At 36.6% G+C, this 19,262-nt stretch overlaps 1 protein-coding gene across 6 annotated transcripts in view; it reads right to left on the bottom strand.

Annotated features, from left to right (window-relative positions):
- SP100 (SP100 nuclear antigen) overlaps window positions 1–19,262 on the bottom strand; it is a 99,964-nt gene that overhangs the window by 58,085 nt on the left and 22,617 nt on the right. For all 6 annotated transcript variants that reach the window (XM_053903887.1, XM_053903889.1, XM_053903885.1 and 3 more), the window contains exon 2: window positions 877–1,039. In XM_053903887.1, the coding sequence (XP_053759862.1) occupies window positions 877–1,039 (163 nt within the window). The remainder of the gene's footprint in view (window positions 1–876; window positions 1,040–19,262) is intronic.

Consider the following 19,262-nt stretch of genomic DNA (forward strand, 5'->3'; position numbering starts at 1 on the left):
CTTGCATTGGGGCACCTGGGGGGCTCAGTCAGTTAAGTGTCCAACTTTTGATTTTGGCTCAGGTCATGATCTCACGGTTCATGAGCTCGAGCCCCTAGTCAGGCTGTGTGCTGACAGTGAGAAGCCTGCTTGGGATTCTCTCTGGCCCTCTCTCTCTGCCCCTCCTCCACGTGTGCTTGCTCTCTCACTCTCTCAAAATCAATAAATAAACATTAAAAAAGGAAGACTTGCATCTCTGTATCTCCATTAATGCCTACTACTAAAATTCACCCAAATTCCAAGACTCCAGAGGTACCATTAAAAAAAAGAGAAAAAGAAAAAAAGGAAAAGAACCCTAATAGCTGAAAACTGCTGGAGAAAGAATAACAATCATCAATTCCCACATTTGGTCCTAACAGGACACCAGTTTCCTGTAGGCTTTAATGTTTTCAGATCTAAGGACTCAAACTGATGTCCATTGAAATGTGTTTATTATTATTCTATTAAATTAACTCATTTACATTACACAGCAATTAATTAAAATTACCTTTAATTCTTAGTTTATGCTATATTCTATGCATTCCTACAAGGCATTACGCATCTCTGGAGAACTCCTGGTTCAGATCCAGCCCATTTGCAGTGCTGTTTAGCACAAGTCCAGTGGGCACCACAGAGCTCCAGTCCCTAAGTGAGAAGCAGGGCTGCCTCTGGTGATGACTGATTCTCCTTTCACTTTTTGCCTTATAGGAAACACTTACAACAGTACTTGGAAAGGCCTCCCACTCATAGGAGACTCCTCAGTCGGCCAGTTGTGCTTGATGTTTGCGTCCGGGGTATTAAAATACAATTTGATTTGGGGCCAGTTTACCATACCGTGACATAACATACGTCACTTACTTCATACATTTTATTGGTGATGAGTTCACGGTCACGGAGGCATTCAAGGAAAGGAAATGTCTTTTTTATTGCATTTGAAATCTCCACCTTGTGTCTTTTGAAGTGTTTGAATACAGTTTCATAGATGAGTCTGTCATCGGTGCTCTGGTCTTCTGCAGACACCCTAGGAAGGAAGGATACCATATGAAAACGGTCATCGAGATGTCCAAGATGCTTGTGGTGGCTGTAAGATTTATATATAAAGGATAAGCTGTGAAAAACTAACGTATATAAGTTAAGTGGTCCTGAGTAGAGACAGAACACATGGAATTAAAGCAATAAGCAAAGATATTATGAAGAAAGCATGGGGGTTAAGAAAGACTGAAATAAAAGGAAAAAAAAAAAAGAAAGACTTAAATGCAGGATTGGAAAATCTGTTCTAGTCTGTCTGGATCAAAGCCATTGTAAAGATATCTTCACATATCTGAAATATTTTTGCAATTAAAAAAATTAAATTTAAACAAAATTGAGATATAGTGAACAGAGGAATGAAAAGCAATGGAATAAACCACACTCAAATAAAACCGTTTTGAAAAAAAAGAAAGCAATGGACTAAAAATCTAACCTTGAAAATACTTCCTAATTAACAACTAAGAGAAAAATAGTATCAGAAAGAAAAAACAAGCTGTCCCCTTTCTGATGTATAGCTGTTAAGAGAAATGCCATCCTGCTAATATTATAAAACTAGTTTATAAAGGATAAGATGTGGTTAATAATGATATGACACAGTATAAATTGATAATTTCACAAGAATATCAAACATTTCTCCTGGGACATCTGCCCTTCTTTGTGTTAATATAAATCTGTCTGTGCTAGTGAATCTTTTCAGGCACCTGAATTTCAGAAATCGCTGATGTTTCCTGTGAAATTAATTTTAAACTGGAGTCTGTAATTCCAGTTGTTAGTTGATCATTTTATTGCTCTGATAATAATGTTTTAATCAACATCTTGTATCATGAAGACTCAGAAGCTTTCTTTGTCAAACCAGAAGAGAATCATTGCCACTTGCCAGTACTTAGCGTTCCTCAGGGAATAATGATGTCACATGATTGTGAAACATCCCTGAAAAAACAAGTTTCAGTTCAAAGACTGCAGGTTGAAAAGAAGCATGTGTCTTGTCTTTTATTAAAAGCCCTGCTAAAATGATAATAAAGAAATTGGATTCACACTGGCAAGGAGAATCGCTGGGCAATGAGGACAAGAGAGATTTCCATCAAAATCCGTAGACGAAAGTGGGCAGAGGGGTGCTCATTGCTGTTGTAGGTGAAGGATGCTCCCAGAGGTCAGAACAACAACTAGTTTGCCCTGAAGAGCCCTGAAGAGGCAGTGGAGATCACAAGGGATGGTTCTGGAAATTTACGTGTTAATTTAAAAATGGCAAATAGAACAGCGTACGTCTAACCTCTCCACCTACAAGCTGACCCCCTGGATCCAAGCGACCTCTCAAAGGCAAACACTGCTGACCTCTCTATCACCATGTGCGAATTTAGCCTGTTACCAGATTTCATGTACATGGAATAATCATACATCATGTACGCTCTGTGCCTGACATTTGCTCACAACCCATGCTGTTGGATGAAGAGAAGTTTGTTCCTTTCTGTTGTTGAAGGTATTCCATTGTGTGGACCTACCACAATCTGCTTATTCATTTTCCTGTTGATGGTTATTTAGATTGATTCCAGTTTGAGACTTGTGTGAAGAAAGTTGCTGTTCTTGTCCGCATCTTTTTATGGCATGATGCTTTCGTTTGTCTTGTGTAAATAACTAGGAGTGGGGCATGGTGTGAATATGCTTAGCTATTTTAGAATCCGCCAAACTGTTTTTTAGAGCCTATTAGATATAGTTTTCCTAATTTAAGCCACTCTCATGTGTATGGTGTGGTATCTTAGATAGTTTTAATTTGTATTACTTTAATGATGTTGAGCACACTTTCATACGTTCATTGGCAATTATGCATCTTGTTTTGTAAGGTGTCTGTTCAAGTCTTTGACCTATTTCTATTGTTGGGTTATCTTTTACTACTTACTGATGTGTAGCAGCTTGTTTTATATTATGGAAAGAATTGTTTTGTTTGATTTATGTATTATGAACATTTTCTCCCAGTCTGTGATTTGCTTAACCATGTGTTTTGATGAGGAGAAATTTTTAATTTTGATGAAGCCAAACCCATCACTTTTTTTCTGTGGTAAAAACCTTAAGGTACTACGAAATCTTTGCCTATCACAAGTTAGTGAAAATATTCACAGAGCAATTTACAATGTAGGCATGGGTCTATTTCTGGACTTCCTATTCTGTACCACTGATCTATTTGTCTATCCTTATGCCAACAGCATATCGGCTTGCACAGTGTAGCTTATAGAAAATCTTGAAGCCAATTAGGGAAAAATTGTCTCGACTTTTCTAGGTCTTTTGGCTTTCTATATAGCTCTTAAAATCATTTTGTCAATTTCTACAAGAAAAGCCTTTTGGATTTTTATAGGGTTTGCTTTGAACCTATAGGTAAATTTGGTAACAACTGATATCTTAATGATATTGAACTACAATCTGTTAACACTGTATAGCTCTCCATTTATTTGGTTTTCCTTAATTTTGTCTAGAAATGTTTATAGTTTTCATAAAGAAGTCATATACGTCTCTCATTAAATTTACTCTTAACTAAGAATGGTATTGCTTTTTTAAAACTGGCATTGCTTTAAATGGTATTGCTTTTTAAATTGCTTGTTATAATTGTATGGGAATAAACTAATTTTCAAAAATGTTAACCACGTATTTATAAGCCTGCTAAATTCTTGTATTCTAATAATGTATTTACATATTTCTTTTGGATTTTATAGAAAATAAAGAATCAAGCAAAACCCCTTCACTTTTTTTCCCCCAACAATTATTTCTTTTTCTTTCTTATTGTAATGGTTAGGAGTTTAGACACAATGTTGAAGAAAAGTGGGGAGAATGGACTACCTTGTCTTGTTTCCAATCTTAAAAAAAAAGCACTTAGGGAGCACCCGGGTGGCCCAGTCGGTTAAGCATCGACTTCGGCTCAGGTCATGATCTCGCAGTTTGTGAGTTTGAGCCCCACATCAGGCTCTGTGCTGACAGCTCAGAGCCTGGAGCTTGCTTCGGATTCTGTGACTCCCTCTCTCTCTGCCACCCGCCCCCCACACTCATGCTCTGTCCCTCAAAAGATAAACATTAAAAAAATTAAAGAAAACAAGTACGACTGATATATTAATAGAAAAGATACGATGGGCTCATATAAAATGCTAACTTAAAACCAGACAAGGTAGAAAAAGAAGAAAACAAGAAACAAAGCAAATGTAATGAATAAAGAACAATAATGTAGATGGTAGATATTAATAAATATATAAAGAAGTATTTTCAGTATGAATGGTGTAAACGTTCTAATTCAAAGCAGAGATCGTTGGCGCAGGAGCTAAGATGGTAACATAGTAGGAGAACCCTAGGCTCATCTTGTCCCTTGAACACAACTAGATAACAAATCATTCTGAAAACCCAAGAAGTCAGCCTGAGGGCTGACAGAACAAACTGAACAAGTAGAGGGAGAGAAGAGGCCACAGTGAAGAAGGTAGGAAGTGTGGAGACATGGTTTGGGGGAGAAAGGGATGGTGGGATGCTGCGGAGGGGAGAAAGCCCTGGTTGCAAAGAAAGGTGAGAGAGGAGCACACAGAGATATGCACAAGGAGAATACTTCCTCAGAACCGTCGGCTGGGGAAATGAGAGGGGCTGATTTTAGTGAGTTCTTGCAACCAATGGGGCTTGAAGTGAACTCCAGGGAGTTTTAGAGGTCTTTGGGCACGGCTGGGATAGAGCCTTGAGAGGACTGCCCTGCTCCTGGAAAGGAGGCAGGGAAACAATACCAGGACAGACAGCACAACTTGAGGATCACCTGGGCACACAGTGGGGAGATTATTCGCCCTCCTTGGGGCACATCCCTGAGAGATGGCATTCACAGAGGCACCTCTCCATGGGACAAAGTTGTCCGCAGGTGTCATTTCCATCCCCCACCCCGCCACGCCCTTCAGCATAAACACAGAACCACCTGACCGGGCAGCTCAATGCCAACACTGGCTGCCTAGCCTGCCTGCTCCAAGTCCCACACCGCTGCACTCCAAGAAGGTGTGACTGACCTTGGCCAAACCTCCTTCAGTCCCAGTGTGGTGACACCTTACCCCAGAAGGCCAGTGTAGGCCCCCACCAGAGCACTTCCCCAAAGTTTGGAGTTTTAAAAGTCAGCAGGCTTGGCTGGGATAGAGCCCTGAGGGAAATGTGCTGCTCCAGGAGAGAATGCAGGCAAGCAACCCAGTGGCAGACAGCATGAAAACAGTGAAAAATGCCTGGAATGCACAGGGGGAGAATATTCGCTCTTCTGGGAGTGCTTTCCTGAGAGCAGCAAGCATGGAGACCCCTCTCTGGGGAAAAAGCAGCTGGCTGATGCCATTTCCCTCCCCTGCACCTCAGCATAAACACAGAACCACCTTTTAGTAAACAGCACAGCACTGACACTGGCTGCCTAGCCTGCTTACATCAGATCGCACACCCCTGCGTTATGTTCATATTGCCCTTCTCGGTCAAGTTTGCCTCAGTCCCAGCGTGGCAGGGCCCTTCCCCAGAAGACCAGCAGAAACCCCTGCCCACACCACATCTCCTGAGCAGACTGTTCTGCAAGGCTTCAGTTCTAGTGTAAGTAGCATCAGGTCCCATTTAACAAGCAGACCAGACCACGCCTCGTTAAAACTTGCCATGATTTGACCAAGAACCAAACACAGCCCATTGCAGGCAAGGAGAGCCTCTGCAGATGCCTGGCCTGAAGGATACAGCAGCCAAAACACAACAGCAGAGTGCATGCAGCACATACCAGAAACACTTCCTGAAGCACCAGGCCCTGGATACCACATGACCTCTTTTTCATAAAGCCATTACTCGCAGAAGCAGGAAACATAAGAAGCTTTTCTAACACAGAGAAGAAGACAGAGACGACAAGATGTCAAAATGGAGGAATGAATCCCAAATGAAATAATAAGATCAGGTCTCAGCCAGAGATCTAATCAAAACAGATATAAGTAATATACCTGACAGAGAATTTAAAGCAACAATCATCAGGATACTCACTGGGCTTAAGAAAAGCATGGAAGACATCAGGGAGAACCTCATTGGGTGATGGGCATTGTTGGGATGAGCACTGGGTGTTGTATGGAAACCAATTTGACAATAAATTTCATATTAAAAAAAAAAGAAACAGTTAAAAAATAATCAGTCAGAAATAAAAAATGCAGTAACTGAGATTCAAAACAGACTGGATGCAGTGGCCACAAGGATGGAAGAAGCAGAGGAATGAATAAGTAATATAGAAGATAAAATAATGGAAAATAATAAAGCTGAACAAAAGAGAGAGAATTATGGAACACAAGAATAGACTTAGGGAACTCAGTGACTCCATCAAACATAATAACATCATATCATAGGAATCCCAGAATAAGAAGAAGAGAGAAAAGGGGGCAGAAAATTTATTTCAGGAGATAATAGCATAAAGCTAACCTAATCTGGGAAGGAAACAGACATCCAGATCCAGGAGGCACAGAGAACTCTCATCAAAATGAACAAAAGCAGATCAAGACAAAAGAGGTCCCTACCTTACAAGGGAAGACCCATAAGTCTAGCTGCAGATCTCTCCATAGAAACTTGGCAAGCCAGAAGGGAGTGGCATGATATATTCAATGTGCTGAATGGGGAAAGTCTACAGCCAAGAAAACTCTATCCAGCAAGGCTATCATTCTGAATAGAAAAAGATATAAAGAGTTTCCCAGACAAACAAAAACTAAAGGAGTTTGTGACCACTAAACCAGCCCTGCAAGAAATTTTAAGAGGGACTCTCTGAGGGGAGAAAAGACGAAACAAAACAAAAAAGACTAAAAGCAACAAAGACTGGAAAGGACTAGAGAATATCACCAGAAACTCCAACTCTACAGGCAACACAGTGGCAATAAATTCATATCTTTCAGTACTCGCTCTAAATGTCAATGGACTAAATGCTCTAACCAAAAGACATAGGGTAACAGAATGGAAAATAAAACAAGATCTATCTATATTCTGTTTACAAGAGACCCATTTTAGACCTAAAGACACCTTCAGAAAGTAAGGGGATGGAGAAACATCTATTATGCTAATGGTCACTGAACGAAAACCAGAGTAGCCATACTTATATCAGACAATCTAGACTTTAAAATAAAGACTGTAAGAAGAGAATGAAGAAGGGCACTAAATCATAATTAAGGGACCTATCCACACGAAGATCTAACAATTGTAAACATTTGTGCCCCCAACCTGATATAACCCAAATATATAAATCAATTAATCACAAACATAAAGAAACTCATTGAAAATGATACCATAATAGTAGGGGACGTCAACACCCCACTTACAACAGCGGACAGATCACCTAAGCAGAAAATCAACACAGAAACAATGGCTTTGAATGACACACCGGATCGGGTGGACTTAACAGATATAATCAGAACATTTCATCCTAAAGCAGAATATACACTCTTCTCGAGTGCATATGGAACATTATCCAGAATAGATCACATACTGGGACACAAATCAGCCCTCAGCAAGCACCAAAAAGATTGAGATCATACCATGCATATTTTCAGACCACAATGCTATGAAACTCGAAATCAACCACAAGAAAAAATTTGGAAAGACAACAAATACTTGGAGACTAAACAGCATCCTATTGAAGAATGAATGGGTTAACCAAGAAGTTAAAGAGGAAATTAAAAAGTACATGGAAGCCAATGAAAATGATAATACCACAGTCCCAAACCTCTGGGATGCAGCAAAGGCTGTCATAAGAGGGAAGTATATAGCAATCCAGGCCTTCTTAAAAAAAGAAGAAAGGTCTCAGATACACAACCTAACTTTACACCTTAAAGAGCCTGAAAAAAGAACAGCAAATGAAATCCAACACCAGCAGAAGACAGGAAATAATAAAGATTAGAGCAGAAATCAATGCTACCGAAATTAAAAAACCTAAACAGTAAAACAGATCAATGAAACAAGGAGCTCGTTCTTTGAAAGAATTAACAAAATTGATAAACCCCTAGCCAGTTTTATCAAAAAGAAAAAGGAAAAGACCCAAATAAATAAAATAAATAATTAAAGAGGAGAGATCACAACCAATACTGCAGAAATGCAAACAATAATAAGAGACTATTATAGCAATTGTATGCCAATAAATTGGCAATCTGGAAGAAATGGAAAAATTCCTAGAAACATATAAATTACCAAACTGAAACAGGAAGAAATAGAAAATTTGAACAGACCCATAACCATCAAATAAATATTATTAGTAATCAAAAATATCCCAAAAAACAAGAGTCTAGGGCTGGAGGCTTTCCAGGGGAATTCTATCAAACATTTAAAGAAGAGTTAATACTTATTCTTTTGAAGCTGTTCCAAAAAATGGAAATGGAAGGAAAACTTCCAAACTTATTCTATGAGGCCAGCTTACCTTGATTCCAAAACCAAACAAAGACCCCACTAACAAGGAGAACTATATACCAATTTCCCTGATGAACATGGATGTAAAAATTCTCAACAAGATACTGACCAAATGGATCCAACAATACATTTAAAAAATTATTTGCCACAATCAAGTGGGATTTATACCTGGGATGCAGGGCTGGCTTCAACATCTGCAAACCAATCAGTGTGATACATCACATTAATATAAGAAAGGACAAAAACCACATGATCCTCTCAATAGATGTAGAGAAAGCATTTGACAAAATACAGCATCCTTTCTTGATAAAAACTGTCAAGAAAGTAGGGATAGAAGGATCATACCTCAGGATCATAAAAGCCATGTACAAAAGACCCACTGCTAATATCATCACAATGGGGAAAAACTGAGAGCTTTCCCTCTAAGGTCAGGAACACAACAGGGAGGTCCACTCTTGCCACTGTTATTCAACACAGTATTAGAAGTCTTAGCCTCAGCAATCAGACAACACAAAAAAATAAAAGTCATCTAAATTGTCAAGGAGAAAGACAAACCTTCACTTTTTGCAGATGACATGATACTCTATATAGAAAACCCAAAAGATCACAAAAAAAACCCTGCTAGAACTGATCCATGATTTCAGCAAAGCTGCAGGATATAAAATCAACGCACAGAAATAGGTTGCATTTCCATACACCAATAATGAAGCAGCAGAAAGAGAAATCAAGGAATTGATTCCACTTACAATTGTACTAAAAACCATAAAATACCTAGGAATAAACCTAACCAAAGAGGTGAAAAATCTATACACTGAAAATTATAGCTTATGAAGGAAGTTGAAGAAGACACACACACACACAAAATAAAAGGAAAAATATTCCATGCTCATGGATTGGGATAACAAATATTGTTAAAATGTCAACACTTCCCAAAGCAATCTACATATTTAATGTAATCCCTATCAAAATAACACCAGCATTCTTCACAGAGCTAGAACAATCCTAAAATGTGTATGGAACCAGAAAAAAACCCCAAATAGCCAAACCAATCCTGAAAAAGAAAACCAAAGCTGGAGGCATCACCATTTCGGACTTCAGTATGTATTACAAAGCTATAATCATCAAGACAGTATGGTACTGGCACAAAAACAGACACTTAGATCACTAGAACAGAGTAGAGAGCCCAGAAATGGACCCACAAACATATGGCCAACTTTGTGGCCATATGACAAAGCAGGAAAGAATATCCAATGGAATGAAGACAGTCTGTTCAGGAAATGGTGCTAGGAAAACTGGACAGTGACATGCAGAAAAATAAACCTGGACCACTTTCTTACACCATACACAAAAATAAACTCAGAATGGATGAAAGATCTAAATGTAAGACAGGAAGCCATCAAAATCCTTGAGGAGAAAGCAGGAAAAAAACTCTTTGACTTCAGCTGTAGCAACTTCTTACTTACCACATCTCTGGAGGCAAGGAAAACAAAAGCAAAAATGAACTATTGGGACCTCATCAAAATAAAAATCTTCTGCACGGTGAAGGAAGCAATCAGTGAAAGTAAAAGGCAACCAAAGGAATGGGAGAATATATTTGCAAATGACATATCCGATAAAGGGTTAGTATCCAAAATCTATAAAGAACATATCAAACTCAACACCCAAAAAACAAATAATCCAGTGAAGAAATGGGCAAAAGACATGAACAGACACTTCTCCAAAGAAGACATCCAGATGGCCAAGTGACACATGAAAAAATGCTCAACATCACTCATCATCAGGGACATACAAATCAAAACCACAATGATATACCACCTCATACTTGTCAGAATGGTTGAAATTAACAACTCAGGCAATACTAGATGTTGGCGAGGATGCAGAGAAAGAGGATCTCTTTTGCACTGCTGGTGGGAATGCAAACTGGTGTAGCCACTCTGGAAAACAATATGGAGGTTCCTCAGAAAGTTAAAAATAGAACTACCTTATGACCCAGCAATTGCACTACTAGGTATTTATCCAAAAGATACAGGTGTGCTGTTTCGAAGGGGTACATGCACCCCAATGTTTATAGAAGTGTTATGCACAATAGTCAAAGTATGGAAAGAGCCCAAATGTCCATTGACAGATGAATGGGTAAAGAAGATGTGGTATACAGATACAATGGAGTATTACTTGGCAATCAAAAAGAGTGAAATCTTGAGATTTGCAACAACATGGATAGAACTAGAGTGTATTATGCTAAATGAAATTAGTGAGTCAGAGAAAGACAAATATCATACGACTTCACTCATTTGTGGAATTTAAGATACAAAAGATGAACATAAGGGACGAGAAGCAAAAATAATATAAAAACAGTGAAGGGTATAAAACATAAGAGACTCTTAAATATTGAGAACTAAGGGCTGCTGGAGAGGATGTGGGTGGGGGGATGGGCTAAATGGGCAAGGGGCATTGAGGAAGACACTTATTGGGATGAGCACTGGGTGTTATATGTAGGGGATGAATCACTGGATTCTACTCCTGAAATTGTTATTGCATTATATGCTAACAAACTTGTATATACACTTAAAAAAATAAATTAATTGATTAAAAAAATCACTCTGAATGTAAATGGACTAAATGCTCTATAGAAAACAAAACAAGACCCATCTATATGCTGGCTATAGAAGATTCATGTTAGACCTAACAACACCTGCAGATTGAAAGTGAGGAGATGGAGAAACATTTATCATGCAAATTGAAGTCAAAAGAAGGCCGGAGTAGCAATACTTAATCAGAAAAATTAGATTTTAAACCAAAGACTGTAACAATAGATGAAGAAGGGCACTATATCATAATAAAGGGGACCATCCAACAAGAAAATTTAATGATTGTAAATATTTATGCCCCGAACATGAAACAATACAAATATATAAAACAATTAATAACAATCATAAAGGAATTCATTTATAACAATAATACAATAATAGTAGGGCACTTTACCCCCCTTTCATCAATAGACAGATCATGTAAGCAGAAAATCAATAAGGAAACAATGGCTTTAATGACAATGGACCAGACGGACTTAACACATATATAGTAAAACCTTGGATTGTGAGTAACTTGTTCTATGAGTATTCCACAAGATGAGCAAATGTTTCTAATAAATTTTAACTTGATAAACAAGCAATGGTCTGCAATATGAGTGGTACATGATGCTGAACATCACATGATCACAACTGAGCCATTGATTCTTCTCTCTCTCTCTCTGAGGGCTCGTGGGTGATCGTCTCCCATGCTCAGATGCTCAGTCTCAGGCCACAGTGTTTGGCAGAAATCAGTGATTTTTCAGAATGTTGGAAGGTGCCCACAGCTGGCACTAGTATCAGTTTTTGTCACTTCAAAGCACCTATGGACAGTCCTTTGCTTTTCCATATAAGAGTAAGCTTAGGAATGATTTGCTTCATTCTAGGTCAGGCTGCCTGTGGATGTAGACCCTTTCCTCTGCTGCCTTATTGCCAGTTACATTAAATATGGTATATGACAAGAACTTATTAATACTGTCCTGTAGTCAACATCCATGAGAACATATAAATGGCCCCCATGCAGAAAAAGATTCTATTGAACAAATAGATACCAGTGATTCCGTTAGTGATAATGAAAGTCATCCTACACAAACCCTCTTCTCTCCTGTTTCCTCACACCAGCCACAAAGGTTTTCAAACGTAAGTGCAGGTTAATTTATTTTTCTTTATATTCTGTATTTTCTTTATTATTTTGTATTATATTAAAGTGTTGTACCACTTTATATGAATTTTTGTTTTTGTTTTGGCTGCAGCAACTTTTTACTCAACATGTCTCTGGAAGCAAGGGAAACGAAAGCAAAAATGAACTATTGAGACCTCATCAAAATAAAAAGCTTCTACACAGCGAAGAAACAATCAACAAAAGTAAAAGGCAACTGACAGAATGGGAGAAGGTATTTGCAAATGACATATCAGATAAAGGGTTAGTATCCAAAATCTATAAAGAATTTATCAAACTCAACACCCGAAAAACAAATAATCCAGTGAAGAAAGGGGCAAAAGACATGAATAGACACTCCTCCAAAGAAGACATCCAGATGGCCAACTGACACATAAAAAAAAATGCTCAACATCACTCATCATCAGGGAAATATAAATCAAAACCTCAATGAGATACCACCTCACACCTATCAGAATGGCTAACCTTAAAAACTCAGGCAATAACAGGCTATTGGCAAGGATGCGGAGAAAGAGGATCTCTTTTGCATTGTTGGTGGGAATGCAAACTGGTGCAGCCACTCTGGAAAACAGTATGGAACTTCCTCAAAAAATTAAAAATACTATCCCTACGACCCAGCAATTGCACTACTAGGTATTTATCCAAGGGATATAGGTATGCTGTTTTGAAGGGACACATGCACCCCAATGTTCATAGCAGCACTATCAACAATAGCCAAAGTATGGAAAGAGCCCAAATGTCCATAGATGGATGAATGGATAAAGAAGATGTGGTGTGTGTATACACACACACACACACACACACACACACACACACAATGGAGTATTACTCGGCAATCAAAAAGAATGAAATCTTGCCATTTGTGACTATGTGGATGGAACTGGAGGGTATTATGCTAAGTGAAACTAGTCAGCCAGAGAAAGACAAAAATCATATGACTTCACTCATATGAGGACTTTAAGAGACAAAACAGATGAACATAAGGGAAGGCAAGCAAAAATAATATAAAAGCAGGGAGGGGACAAAACATAAGAGACTCTTAAATATGGAGAACAAACAGAGGGTTATTGGAGGGTTTATTGGGAGGGGTGGGCTAAATTGGTAAGCAGCATTAAGAAATCTACTCTAGAAATCATTGTTGCACTATATGCTAACTAACTTGGATGTAAATTTAAAAAATAAATTAAATTAAATGGTAAAAAAGAAGAAGAAAAGAAACAGAACTATAGAGAACAAACTGATGGTTACTGGAGGGGGGTGGGCAGAGGGATGGGTTAAATAGGCAATGTGTATTAAGGAGGGCACTTGTGTTGAGCACGGGGTATAGGTGATGAATCACTAAATTCTACACCTGAAACTAATATTACACTGTATGTTACCTAACTGGAAATTAATTAAAAACTTGGAAAGAAAAAAAAAAGCAGAGATTGTCAAAGTGACTGCAAAAACAAGACCCAACCCAGAAAAACCAGTATTGTCACCCAGAAAAACCCATAAATAAAGGACTCAGGTTAAGAATGGAGAAAGAGATACCATGCTAACACTAACGAAACAAATAAACAAACAAAAAAGATGGAGTAGCCACATTATTTCCATACAAAAAAACTTCAGAATAAGAAAAATTATCAAGGAGAAAGAGAGCATTTCATATGATAAAGGGGTCAGTTTTCCAAGAAGACATAACAATCCTTAACATATATCTCCCTAAACACAAAACATCAAATTATGGAAGCTAAAAGTTGATGAAATGATAATAGAAATAGACAAATCTGTTACTACAGTTGGATACATGAAAAGCCCTTTTTTAGTAATTAATAGATCAAGCAGGTAGAAAAGCAATAAGAATGTAATTGACCTAAACATCTTTGCCAAACAATTTGATCTATTTGGCATTTTTATAATACTGCATCCAACAACAGCAGAATTGCTGCTGTTGTTGGAGTATGAGAACACACATACTCCTCAAAATCACACAGAATAACAACCCTCACCAAGACAGAGCACACAGTGGGCCATAAAACACATCTTAAAAAGTTGAAAAGAATAAAAATCATGAAGTATGTTCTCAGACAACACAGGAATTAAACTACAAATCAATAACAGAAAGAGCTAGAAAGTGCCCAATACTTGGAGATTTAAAGATACACTTCTAAATAATACCTGGATCAAAGAAATCTCAAGAAAAATTTAGAGATATTTTGAACTAAATAAAAATGAACAGACAACTCACCAAAATTTGTGGGATGCAAAAAAAGCTATGATTAGAGAGAAATGCATTCCATTAAATGCATATATTAGAAAACAAGAAAGATTCAAAATTAATAATCTAAGTTTCTCCACTTAGAAAACTGGAAAAGAAAGAGCAATTTAAACCTAAAGTGGAAGTAAGGCAGCAAAACTTAGAGCAGAAATCAATGAAATTAAAAATAGGAAATAACAGAAAATTCCACCAAACCTAAAGCTAGTTCTTGGAAATGATCTAGAAAGTTGATAACCTTCTACCCAGGCTAACCAAGAAAAAAAGAGAGAGAAAGAAAAGACACAAAATATCAAAGTGAAAGTAGGATCACACAATTGATTCCATGGATGCTAAAAAGATAACAAAGGAATACTATAAATAAAGGTATCTCCACAAATTTGATAAGTCAAATAAAATGAACAAAATCCTAGAAAAAGAGAAACCCACAAAACTCACACAAAGAGAGGTAATTTGAATAGACCTATGTTCACTTTTTAAAAAATTGAGTCAGTAATTAATAACTTTGAAAAAGGTAAGCACTAGGTTCAGGTATTTTCGCTAATTCTACAAAATATTTAAGGAAGAAATGGTACCAATTCGCCACAGTCTTGTCCAGAAAATAGAAACAGAGGGAACACTTCTTAATTCCTTCTATGAGCCCAGCACTATTGTAATACCAAAACCAGATAAAGACAAACTACAGACCAATATCTCTCAGACTATACATCCAGAAGTCTTCAAGAAAATATTAGCAAATCTCATCCAACAATGCAAAAAAATTAACTCCAACCAAGTGGAGTTTATTCTAGATATGCAAGGCTCATTCAATATTCAGAACCAATCAGTGTACTCATCTAACACATCAACAGGCTAAACTAGAAAATTTGAATGATATCAACTGACACAAAAAAGTCATTTAATGAAATCCAACACCTATTCATGTAAAAACTCTCAGTAAACTAAAAATAGAGAGGAACTTCTTCAACATGAAGTCAAAAAACTTCTACAAAAAAAACTTATAGCTAATATCATACTGGAGAGAACTGGTACACTTTTCCCTAAGATCAGGAACAAGGCAAAGATGTCCTCTCTTACCGCTCCTATTCAACATCTTACTGGAAGGTGTAGTTAGTGCAGACAATGAAGAAAAAAATAACGTATAGAATTTGGGAGGGAAGAAATTAATTGTCTTTATTTGCAGATTATATAATTGTTTATGTAGAAAATCTCAAATTGCCAAAAAAAAAAAAAAAAATCTCCTGGAACTAATAGGTAACTATAGCAAGGTCACTGCACACAGGTTAATATACAAAGATCAACTGCTTTTGTGTATACCAGCAATGAACAATTGGAATTTGAAAAAAAATACTACCAGGAGCACCTGGGTAGCTCAGTTGGTTGAGTGTCCAACTTTGGCTCACAGTTTGTGAATTTCAGCCCCGTGTGGGGCTCACTGCTCTCAGTGCAGAGCCTGCTTCGGATCCTCAGTCCCTCTGCCCCTCCCCTGCTGTGTTTTCTCTCTCTCTCTCTCAGAAATAAATAATCTTTAAAATAAAATGAAATAACATAACATAAAATACTACCATTTACAATAGCACAAAAAATGTGAAATACAGTATTAATCTAACAAAATGCGTACAGTATCTACCTGCAGTAAATTATTCTAGAAACTACAGGTTCAGTGAAATCAGACTCTATAAAACCCTATGGAACACTAAAAAATAAAGGAAAAGAAAAAGAAAACACACCTTGCATTTTTCAGAGAGAACAAACAAGGAAAACAATAGGAGTTCTAAAAGTTAAAAAAGGAAAAAAATACCCATATGAAAAATATATTTAAAATATTAAATGGAAATGCAAAAAAAAAAAAGGATAATATTGAAAGACACAGATCAAAAATGGAATCCAAGAAAAGATACAAAAAAGACAAAGTGACACAAAATTTGTAAAATCAAAGAAAGGTAGTTATGGTATTCAAATATAAACAAAACAAAAAATAATGGTATTCATAATCATAGCAAAGCAAAAATTAAGAAACAAATAATGGAACGAATGTTTTATGGATGTTGAAAAGCAATTCACCTCTAATTTTTGACTCTTCACATATTCCAAAAATGATCAAAATATACAGGCTCTGGATAAATTAGCAAGAATAATTTATTATTTAATCTTGTGACCTAAAAACAAGTAACACACCATTTTCCCCCAATGTCCTTGAAATGTGTATCAATATGGATTATAATCTTGACCACAAAAGGGGCGCCTAAGTGGCTCAGTCAGTTAAGCATCGACTTCAGCTCAGGTCATGATCTTGAGGTTCTTAAGTTCGAGCCCCATGTTGAGCTCTGTGCGGACAGCTCAGAGCCTGGAGCCTGCTTCAGATTCTGTCTCTTCCTCTCTCTCTGCCCCTTCTCCCTCTCTCTCTCAAAAAATAAATAAATGTTAAAAAAGTTTTAAACAATAATAATAATCTTGGACACAAAAGAAGTCTCAAGAAGTTATAATAAGTAGAAGCTAAACAGGCTGCAACATAACGAAAATAAACTGCCCAGAGATTTTACAAAAGAAAAATAAAAAGTACTATGTTGAGTCTCAAAGATGAAATAGACCTTGTGGTTAGAGGCTATTTCAAAACTAGAGGAAGAGGACTATTCCATTATATTTATACACCACATCCTCTTTACCTATTCATCAATCAATGGACACTTGCGTTGCTTCCAAGACTTGGCTATTGTAAATAATGCTGAAATAAGCATAGGGGTGCATTTATCTTTTTGAATTAGTATTCTTGTTTTCTCTGGGTAAATACCCAGTACTGGAATTATTGGATCATTTGGTATTTCTATTTTTAATTTTTAGAAGAATGAGATCTTGCCATTCATGACAATATAGGTGAACCTAGAGAGTATTATGCTAAGTGAAATAAGTCAGACACAAAGAGATAAATGCCATATGATTTCACTTACATGCAAAATCTAAAAAACAAAACAAAATAAACCAAAAACCAAAAAACACCAGACTCTTAAATACAGGGAACAAACTGGTGGTTGACAGAGGAATGGTATGTTGGGGGATGGGTAAAATAGATAAAGGGGATTAAGGGGTACAAACTTCCAGCTATAAAATAAATAAGTCACAGAGATGAAAAGTACAGTAAAGGGAATATAGTCAATAACATTGTTATATGGTGTTATATAATGTCATATGGTGACACGTGATAAGTACACGTGGTGATGAGCACTGAGTGATGTGTAGAATTGTTGAATCAGTACATCAATCACATGTGGGTACACCTGAAATTAATAGAACATTGTATGTTAATTATACTTAAATTTAAGAAATGATCAATAATAAAAAAATTTTAGCCTAAAAAACATCAAACTACTTTACTAAGGAGAAAGAGAGGAGGAAAAGGAAGATAACAAAATGAGTAAAGATGGTTCAACATTAAGAAATATCCTTATATAATTCAGTACATCAACAAATAAAAGGAGAAAGTATATAAATATACCCCTAAATTATCTTAAAAGGGAATTGGTAAAACCTAGTAGCTATTTTTATAAAAACTATATGAAACAGATAGATGCTATTATAATATAAAGCCTCCAGAAAGAACAAACATTACAGTGAATACTGAAATGGTGAAGTCATTTAAATAGGAAAAAAAAAGGACAAGTTGCTTACCTATAAATATTTTTAGAAGGTTTAGCCAAGGCAATAGGGTAAGAAAATTAAGTCATTGGTATAAATATGAACATGAGATACAACATTGTATGTCTTACAAGTATATACATAGAAACCCTAGAGAACAAAAGCAAAATCTATAAGAACTAGAAAAGGAATTTACCAACATGCATGAATTTTAAAAAGTAGATATATAAAACTTACAGATTTTATTTGGAACGATATAAATTTAAAAGAAATAAAATCATACTCCAGACACAGTAGCAAATAAAATACATGTATATTTATAAACATTTCAAAGGTATAGACCTATATGAAGAAAATTATAAAATCCTATTAAAGGAAATTAAACAAGATCTAAATAAAGAGACATATAAGGCACCCCCAATTAGGAAAACACAGTAATTTAAAAATGTCAGTCCTTCTGAAATTATTGTGTAAGTGTGGTGTATTTGCAGTTTGTAATTCCATTGAAACTGGATAAAGTAGTTCTACAGAAACTTACATGATAGAATGAATATCTGAGTCAAGCCAGGAAAAAATATGTAAAGTAGGTAGAGGAAGATTTAATATATTTAAATGTAAAAAAAAAAAAAGCAATACAGATATTAGAAGACAATGTAGAAAAGTATTTTCAACACATATAAGAAAGGGTTAATTCATTTGATACACAAAGATTCCAGGCTAATAATAACATTTGACAAACCCAAAGGAAACAGACCTGAACACGTAGCTTAGGGAAAAGAAAATTAAAATGTCCAATAAACATATGAATACAGATAAACTGAAACACCAGTGAGAAACCATTTCTTCGTAGTTAGAATGGCAGACAGAATTTTATATGTGATGCTGCAGTGTGGGAGAAGATTCAGAGAAACATTCCTTGTTGGTGTGAGCTTGAATTGCTAAAGCCGTTTCAGAAAGGATCTGGCAATAATCCATGAATTTTAAGATATACTACAGATTACCTCAGCAGTCATTTTTGGAACCTAGCCTATGGAAATGAAAACAATATGCATCTTGTAGAAACTCCAGAACGTTCAGTGGCTCCCCATTTCCCTCAGAGTAAAAGCCAGGTTCTTACAGTGTTCAAGGGACCTGAAATGATACAGCCTTTCTCTCCTCTCCCCTAGCTCAACCCTCTCTGGCCCCACCCTACTCT

The sequence above is a fragment of the Panthera pardus genome, unplaced genomic scaffold (genome assembly GCF_024362965.1).
Source record: "Panthera pardus isolate Hobbes unplaced genomic scaffold, ASM2436296v1 HiC_scaffold_10, whole genome shotgun sequence".
Taxonomy (NCBI): domain Eukaryota; kingdom Metazoa; phylum Chordata; class Mammalia; order Carnivora; family Felidae; genus Panthera; species Panthera pardus.